The sequence below is a fragment of the Podarcis cretensis genome (assembly GCF_951804945.1).
Source record: "Podarcis cretensis genome assembly, chromosome: 10".
Lineage (NCBI taxonomy): Eukaryota > Metazoa > Chordata > Lepidosauria > Squamata > Lacertidae > Podarcis > Podarcis cretensis.
The window spans coordinates 62,820,455-62,829,350 of record NC_137179.1 but is presented as its reverse complement, the minus strand read 5'-3'; the positions used below and the strand labels follow the sequence as shown (position 1 = coordinate 62,829,350).

The 8,896-nt window shown below is 49.6% G+C and overlaps 1 protein-coding gene across 1 annotated transcript; it reads right to left on the bottom strand.

The window, feature by feature from the left end:
* Positions 1-2,726: 2,726 nt before the first annotated feature.
* On the bottom strand, positions 2,727-8,431 carry PIM3 (Pim-3 proto-oncogene, serine/threonine kinase). Its single transcript, XM_079994335.1, has 6 exons — positions 8,157-8,431; positions 7,405-7,514; positions 7,185-7,235; positions 6,350-6,713; positions 4,861-5,037; positions 2,727-4,529 (listed from the first exon to the last, which is right to left on the bottom strand). The coding sequence occupies exons 1-6, from the start codon at positions 8,239-8,241 to the stop codon at positions 4,345-4,347; spliced, it is 972 nt and encodes a 323-aa protein (XP_079850461.1). The 5' UTR covers positions 8,242-8,431; the 3' UTR covers positions 2,727-4,344.
* Between the last annotated feature and the right edge of the window lie 465 nt (positions 8,432-8,896).

Sequence of the window (8,896 nt, the reverse complement as noted above, 5' to 3'; positions counted from 1 at the left end):
TTTCCCTGTAAATCAGCAATACAAAACTTGTCGGGCCATTTAGTTTTGTAAGAAATAAAAGAAAGAACTCCAGTGTTTCAAAGCCTCATAAAGGTATCAACAGTTCTGCTGGATTAGCACTAATAATTCCAACTGAGGGCTATTCTATGAGGGCATTGAAGAGTTTCCAAGACTTTTAAGTGCTTAAAAGTAAAGATAAAGGGGACCCCTGACCATTAGGTCCAGTCGTGACCGACTCAGGTTGCGGCGCTCGTCACGCTTTATTGGCCAAGGGAGGCGGCGTACAACTTCCGGGTCATGTGGCCAGCATGACTAAGCCGCTTCTGGTGAACCAGAGCAGCGCACAGAAACGCCGTTTACCTTCCCGCTGGAGTGGTACCTATTTATCTACTTGCACTTTGACGTGCTTTCAAACTGCTAGGTTGGCAGGAGCAGGGACCGAGCAAAGGGAGCTCACCCCATCGCAGGGATTCGAACCGCTGACCTTCTGATCAGCAAGTCCTAGGCTCTGTAGTTTAACCCACAGTGCCACCACCAATATGAGCATCTCTTCAGGGGCACTGCAAATGTACTGGAAAGGCACATGCTACCTGTCCTGTCTCTCCGCCCAGATAGATAAATAAACTTTGCATATGGAAAGCTTGCGTGGCAAGGAAGGGTTTTAAGGAGACTTCTCCCTGTCGTGCAAGGTGGTTGTTTGAAAAAGGGAAAGCGTTTATAAGCGTTTGCAGCCTACAAACTGGAGTAGCCCCTCTGAAATTGACAACCCCATGTGTGTCATGTCCGCCAATTTCAACGCATCGACCGAAATTACTGGGCGACTTGAAACCTCCAGACACAGTGCCAAGACAGGTCTCTTCAGAGCTGGTACCCCAGAGGTTCGACTTTGGATGAAACCTACCAACCCTTGAGGGGCCATGTGGCGTTTCCCCTCCTAGGTGACATCATGCTGGGTAACAAGGAAAGGGTTAAATGAGTGTGAAGTGATTGGCAAGTGGGAGCCCAAGGGGAAGAGTTGGAGTTAGAGTTGTGAAGAAGTCAGTCAGGTGTTAGAGAAGAGAGAGGGGGGGGGTAAGTCTGTGGGTTGGGATAGTTTGATGTGAGAGAGTGAGAGAATCTGTTAAGAGGAGTCAGATAGACAGTTGGAATAATCAGTTAGAAGTTATTAGGAAGGTATAGGCCGGTAAAGGTCCGTATAGTAAAAGCTATGGTTTTCCCAGTAGTGATGTATGGAAGTGAGAGCTGGACCATAAAGAAGGCTGATCGCCGAAGAATTGATGCTTTTGAATTATGGTGCTGGAGGAGACTCTTGAGAGTCCCATGGACTGCAAGAAGAACAAACCTATCCATTCTTAAGGAAATCAGCCCTGAGTGCTCACTGGAAGGACAGATACTGAAGCTGAGACTCCAATACTTTGGCCACCTCATGAGAAGACGAGACTCCCTGGAAAAGACCCTGATGTTGGGAAAGATGGAGAACACAAGGAGAAGGGGATGACAGAGGACAAGATGGTTGGATAGTGTTCTCGAAGCTACCAGCATGAGTTTGACCAAACTGCGGGAGGCAGTGGAAGACAGAAGTGCCTGGCGTGCTCCGGTCCATGGGGTCACGAAGAGTCGGACACGACTAAACGACTAAACAAGAAGAAACTGACAAGAAAAATTATCTGAAACCATAAACTTATTAATGCTTCTAAAATAAACTTGTTTGGTTGGTTTAATGTTAACAACTGTCTGGACTCTGTGTGTACCCGAGAGAAACGGGTTGGTGGCAGCGGGGAAGCAATCACAGTGGTGGCACAGGGATCAATAGACCGTCCAACGTCCGGGGACCCTGTGTGATCCTCACAAGCCAGTGTCCAGGAACTCTTCCTCTGTGCATTTTTGAGGGCATCCCCCCTAAAAAAGCATCTGCGTTTGCAAAAAGTACTAACAGACCCATTCTCTCGCTGTTTGTGTGGGAAGTTTTTAAGACCCCTGCTTTTCCTTTGTGGGAGCGAGGTGGGGCAAATACCACCAGCTGTCTTGACTCTGTGTAAAGCTAGATTCTCTGTAGGATCAAGCGTGGGAACAACTTATGGGATTTAACCAATTGGCCATGGTTAGGACCATGGGCTACCAAGCTGCCCCAAGGGGCTTCCCACTAGGGAGAAGTATGGCAACCTGTTGCGTTGGAGAAGTATTTATGCGCAGCCCAGTGAGTGTGTATTGATTTCAGGTGACATCACTTGTGAAGGCAAAGGCACACGAGGATCTCATGCCGTTGCTTGAAATCATGCGAGGATAGAGTAATCTGGCCTGCAGTGCTGGCGGCAGCCATTGTGAAACAGTAACATCAGGCCAAGCTATTTGCTTGCGGCCATTTGTGAGGTGGCCTGTAGCCCAGTTCCCATCACCCTCTAAGAGATGTGGCAAACTTTTCTGGCCCTCCAGATGTTGTTAAACTACAGCTCCCAACACCCCAGGCTCTTGGCCCTGTTTGCTAAGGCTGATGGGAGTTGTAGTTCAGCAGGGACCGTAGATAGCTCAGTTGGTAGAGCATGAGACTCCATCTCAGGGACATTGGGCAAGATTCCTAGGTAATCCTCGTGCTCCCTTCTAATTCTGCTATTCTATTATTCTAGGATATGGAGGGGCAAAGGTTCCCTTGCAGTCTCTTTACAAGTATTGTACCGAGAACCACCGGTATCTGAACAGCTGAGTTCAAAAGGAAGAAGCCACACGGGTTATCTACAAAAAAGTTTAATTGAAATACCTGTATAAAAAAATATGATCTCCATACATTTCACACTGTTAAACAGAAGAGAGAGAGAGAGAAAATTCATATCCAAGTTGCATAAATGCAACCAGATCACAGAACACACAGCTATTAAAATAAATTAAGGTTTACGACTCTGCCACGCTTCCTTCCAGAGCCAATGCACAAAGACTGTATAATGTCAATAATTTAAAACCCTTCCAAACAGCATTACTTTACAGTTCTGGTATGTAAATAATACCAGACAAAAAGGCATACTGACTAACTTTTAAAGTCACTCTAGTTCCCTTAAATTAGACTTTGTACAATTTTCCATCTTCCAACCCGAAATGAAAAAAAAACAAAAAAACAGGTATGGTCAGACTTTTTAATTCTTCTTCTTCTTCTTCTTGAAACAAAAAAAACAAACAAAAAATGGAGAAAGAGACAAGAGAGGAATGCAAAAAACTAGTTGTGGACCAACCACTCCTGTCACAGGAGCAAGAGAGATAAAAAGCACAGTGCTGGAATAATTCTACACAAATAAATTAGCTAAAATAAATATAGTCACAGATTGAGACTGTGAGAGGTCTTCTAAACTCCAGACAATAAATAAAACCGTATAATACATGGGGAGGAGGGAGGAGGAACAAAAATTTACAGAAACACATTATACAGGTATGGGAAAAAAAACACACACACACAAAGTCCTTGAATATTGCATTGATTGTGCATTTAACATGCCCATACATACATTATTTTTTTTTAAGACTTGCAGGTTGGAGGGGGTTGAGAAGGGGCCTTTTTGTGTGTGTTTGTGTGCCCAGTGGAAGAGATGATGAAATGAAGTTTTGAGTGAGTGTTCCTGATAAAACAGCTGAGAACATGTGCAGCCTATTGGAAACAGAGTGGGGAGCAGCAGAGGTCGTCTTGGAGGGAGGGGGGAGTCAGGGGAATGGGGAAAAGCGTGGGGCGCGGGGGGGACGGGGACAGGGGACCAGGAAGGAGTGAAATGTCTGTGTTCAAGTATTCCATCGCCAGAGGACGGGACTACTTCATTCAATCACTGAACATGTTTTCCCAGGGCATCATAGAAGTTGCTCTCCGCAAGCACCTTTTGCAGCGGGGCTCGAGGGAACAGGATCCTATCATGCGCGGGGTCCTCTTTGGACATACACAGCTCAAAAAAGAAAGTCCCACTGAAGCAGCTTTCAAAAAGGCACTCAAAAAAGCAAATAAAATCTAGTCCAGGCTCTATGAGAGCAAAAAGGTTTTCACCGTGTTATTTTAAAGAGGTCACTGCTTTTGCCTTAAGGAAAAAAAATTAAAAGGGGGCAGCCTTTGACTAAGTACTGGCCCCACAAATTCCCAAACAACAGCGTTTCCAAAGGAAATTTCTCGTTCCAAAGCAGAAACCGGCAAAAAGGGGGGGAAATAAAAAAATCAAGTCCCTCCGACAAAGATTCAGACTACAGGATAATGAATGCAATTCCCCCCCCCAGCCCCTCCTACATATGGCAGCAGCAGTAGCAGCACTCTGGTCTCCTCCCCTCCCGCCCCGCCCCTCTCGTGGCTCCGCCCCTCCCGCCGCAAGGTCCTCGGCAATTTCACAGGCTCTCGTTGCTCGAACTTGTGCTGGAAACATCCGTGTCAATGGTCCGTAGCCGGATGTCGCAATCCTCTGACTTGGCGACGTCCGACTTGTGCATCCAGGGGTGGTCAAAGATCTGGTCGAGGGTCGGCCGGTCCGAAGGCCTCAGCGAAAGGCACCATTTGATCAGCTGTTGACATTCTGAAATGCAAAAAAGGAAGGCGAATGAGGAGGAGAAAGGGGTTAAGGTCCCATGTGGTTGTTTTCAGATTACAAAAAGGCCAAGAATTCGCTATGGCCTATGGGAGAGGGCCCCCCCTCCATGCCTTTTAGGGGCCCCATGATAACAGATCAAAACAATATCGATTTAATCTCGGTTGACAACGTGATCAATGGTCAACGTCTGTTTTGGCTAGTGATAAAATTGGCTAGTTAAAACGGTTTGCCGGTAAAATTAAAAACGTATTGGGAGATAATTTTGTGATTTCGACTGCCGGGCGGGGGGGGGGCGTTCCTCCGACACTTCACTTACCAGGCGAAATTCTTCTCCTGAAGTATAGCCTCCCCCTCAAGATTTCTTCGTCTTGCTCGAAGGGGATGTCGCCACAGACCATATCGTATAGGAGGACGCCCAAAGACCACACAGTGGCGGATCTCCCATGGTACCGGTGGTACCGGATCCATTCCGGAGGGCTGTATACTCGTGTCCCTGCGAGAAAAGACGGCGAGATTTGTTTTACGTTGGCTGAACTTTCCGTCGAGATCGTGAAACAACCTGGGTGCATGTGCGTATATTTTTTAAAAAACGAGCCCTGTTTTTGTTTTTAAAAATCCACACCACGCACGCCACACGTAGGCTGGAAAATTCTAGAGCTTATATCATGCCTAGTATTAGGTCACATTTTAATCTGGCCCCCGAGGTGGTTCTATTCCCTCACAGCGGATAGCGCAGATCTCCATCAGCTGACTGTTTACTAACATAAAGCTCGCTTTCCCAGAGCACGTGGCGTCTGCAGCACCGCACCAAAAATAGACACAAAGGACAAAGGGAGAGGAGAGAAAGGGGAGGGAAGGGAAACAGAGAGAAAAAAAGGTGAAACTCGGGTCTCGCTTGCTATATATAGCTAATCAGCTTTGATGGGTTCCGAAAGCCCGTTCAAACCGGCCACTTTCCTTGTGAAAATAAATCAATGAGGATAATTCTCTCTTTTTTTTTTAAAGCAGCAGAGAAATCTGCCTCTCTGCTTAAGAGGTTGCTAGCAACTGCCCTCCCTCTGCACTGAGCTGTTACTTGGATACCAAATAAAAAAAAAAACACCTCAGTTCGTGATGATGAAGGTCACATGGCCAGGAGGCTCCAGTTTCACAACAAACAGATGCTAAATGCTGCAGCTGACTAGAGAAAGAGGCGGGCAGGGAAGGAGCCCCCATTGATATCTCTCTCCCTTTCGCCCCAGGGAGGAGGGGGAAAAACAAAACCCCTTTCCCCACCCATAAGGGAAAAACAGAAACAGTAAGTTTGAGAAGCCAAGTCTCCTTTTAACTTGAAAGAAGGGAGGGAGAACTCCCTCTCTCCTCCTCAATCTGCAATGCAGGGTTTTTCTAAAGCATCGTCTGGGAAAGAGGAATGGGGAAGGGTGGGTGGGTTTGGAAGGGGGGGGGATATAAACCCAAGAGGGTCACAGATGGAAAGGTTGGCAGAGGCAACGCCTGAGTCAACCGTAAACACGCCGCCCTCTAGGAAAATGCCTTTTTTATCCTTCCGAAGGCAGGAGAGGGAAAAATATAATTATATATAAAGTGCTGCGTCACAGCCTGGAATCGCTTCTCTTCCTACGCAACTCGCCGCCCCCCCCACAAGCCGCCTCTGGTGCGAAGGATTTAATTGCCAGATCTGTTACTGGCTGCTACAGCAGAAATATCTCGTTGGTGGTAGGTGGCAAAAATGTGACTAAGAGAGAGGAGGGGGAGAGAGAGGAATGAGAGAGATTGAGAGGTTCTGGGTGGGAGGGGGAGCCTACCATCGAAATCCGTGTAGACGGTGTCCTTGAGGAGGGCTCCGGAGCCGAAATCGATCAGCTTTAGCTCCCCTGTCCTCAGATCCACCAAGAGGTTCTCATCCTTGATGTCTCTGTGGACCACGCCGCAGCTGTAGCAATGGCGAACGGCCTCCAGGACCTGTCGGAAAAAGCCCCTGGCCGCCTCCTCGTCCAGAGCTCCCTTCTCGGTGATGAAGTCAAAGAGGTCCTTCACCAATTCGGGCCGCTCCATGATGATCAAGTAGCCGTCGGGCCGCTCGTACCAGTCCAGTAGCTTGATGACCCCACGGAACCCGGACCCCACTTTCTTGAGCAGAACGATCTCTAAGGGTACCATAACTCCACCCTGAAAGCAGCGGCAGGAGGAGGGAAGAGAGAGAGAGAGAGGGGGGAAAAAAGGAAGACATGATGAAGCTTTCGGAATATCAAGAAGGGGAGGCGGGGAAGGAAGGGAAACCCCCCCTTTCTTGGCCATCTGAAAAAACCAATCGCGGGGCTTCCTGCAAATGGAAACTCCAGCAGAGCAGGGAGGCTGGAGCGAAGGGGAAGCCCAAAGACTGCTCTCTCTCCTGCCGCAGTCAAAAGGGGAGGGCGGGAGGAGGAGGAGGAGAAACCCCGCCAAATCTCCCCCCTCCCCGGAAAAAAAACGTAAACAATAACAGAGGCCGGAGAGATGGTGGCGGCGGCAGCAGCCTGGAGGGCGGGGAAAGGGGACCCCCACAAAACAATAGCTAGCCCTCCATGATAAATGCAGTTGGGGGGGCAGAGGCAGAGCAAGGGATAGCACAAGGTTTTTTTTGCGATTCGGGATACTTACAATCGTGCCCCATTCTGTCACCCTCTCCCTCACGACGTGTTTGACGGCAACCTGGGGGCGAGGAGAAAAAGAGGGGGTTAGGGGGGCAGTCAGGTGGCACGGGGACACCGCCTCGCTCTGTGGGGGCCGTGGCTGGGATTTCCAGCCACGCACGGTGGGAGGGGGGGCTGCGGGGGTGGAAGCAGCAACAAAAGCCTCGTGGTCGGGAGTCTCGTCTTACCGGCAAGCCATCGGAGATGCGGTTCCCGGCATAGACGGTGCCAAATCCCCCGCTGCCCAAGACGGAGCCCACTTGATAGATCTTATCGAAAGGCTCCTTCTCCACTTTCACTAAGAGGCGGGAAGGAAACAAGAAGGGGGGTTAGAAAGGGGGCGACGTCTGGGTGTATCGCCGAGGGCACCTTAGGGAGAAGGGGAGCCATCTCACTCCAGGGAGAAAACACACACACACACACACACACACACACACCGAAACCGTCCTCAAAACAAGAGCCACCCACGGAAAGGTCGCAAGTGGAAATCACCCAAACCACAAACTCCAGCAGGGAGGAAAGCCAGTTGCAAACAAGCCCGTTTGACGTGGGGAAGGGGTTTTCACGTGTCCTTTGCCTCTGCCATCCTCGGGAGGAATTCTCCCCAAACGCCACCAACTCCCAGCCATGTTGATAGGTAAAGGATGCCCCCAACCCAATCCCCCGACGTGGGGTGGGGTGAAATAGAAACCACATAAAACCCAACCGCGAGAACTGGGTTATCCGGAATCGGGTGGGTTTCTATACCCGCAAAATAGCAGAAAATCTAGCCCCACTGCCGAGATCCTGGTTAGAAAAGCTGCCGCAGCCCCAGCGACGCAGAAGGCTTACAGAGCACATACATCTCTCTCTCTCTCTTCCCGCGCAGGGAAAAAATAAAAATAAAACCGACCCCCCCTCCCCGGGGAAAATAGAGAAGCAAATGTCACGGGTTGTTTACCTGGTTGGAGGATCTTGACGGGCAAGTGGTCCATGCTGGTTGGGTTGCAGAGGTGAGCGAGGGATCCGAACTTGGAGAGTAACATCTTCCAAAAAAAAGGGGGGGACGGCTGGAAGGGTGGGGTGGGGGCAGGAAAAAAAGGGGGGAACCACCACCGCGATGCGGAGATCCGACGCCCCCCGCTCCCCTCGAGGTTGTCAAAAGTCAATGGGCAGAAAACGGAGAAGGGGAGGGGAAAAAGGGGGGAGGACGATGAACAACACCCCCTTCCCCCAAAAAACAGCTGATGAGCGCAGGCTCTCTCTCCCCCAAGACGGAGATCGCGACTTGTAAGCAGCTGTCGAGGGTGGCGGGGGATCTTTTTCCCCCCCTCTCTGATGGAAGAAAACACCCTCTCCAAAAATATATTGGTTCCCGGAGACGAGCAGAGAATCCCAGACGAAAACAGAGGAAGAGAGAAAAAAAAAACCCTATATATGTATATATTTATTATAAATATAGAAGGAAAAACAATGATCTCTGTTGCTTGGTCCAGGAGCCACGAATTGTTGTTGGTTTTTTGGGGGGTGGGGGAAAAAAAGGATCCCACGCGAGACGAAAATCCACTCGGCTGGAGCCCGCGCGGCTCCGAAGTCAATCCAGCGCCGCAAGGGAGGCGCGCAGCCCCGAAGCAGCAGAAGCAGCAGCAGCTATTCAGCCTCTTCCCGGCAGCGCTCGCCTGTTCTGAACCTTTCGCTGCG

Coding starts and splice junctions, on each gene's coding strand:
- PIM3 (XM_079994335.1), bottom strand. CDS start 8,241: ATGTTACTCTCCAAGTTCGGATCCCTCGCTCACCTCTGCAACCCAACC. Junction 7,515..8,156: donor CGTCAAGATCCTCCAACCAG/GTAAACAACCCG, acceptor CCCGCCTCTTAG/TGAAAGTGGAGAAGGAGCCT. Junction 5,038..6,349: donor CGTCTACACGGATTTCGATG/GTAGGCTCCCCC, acceptor CTTTTCTCGCAG/GGACACGAGTATACAGCCCT.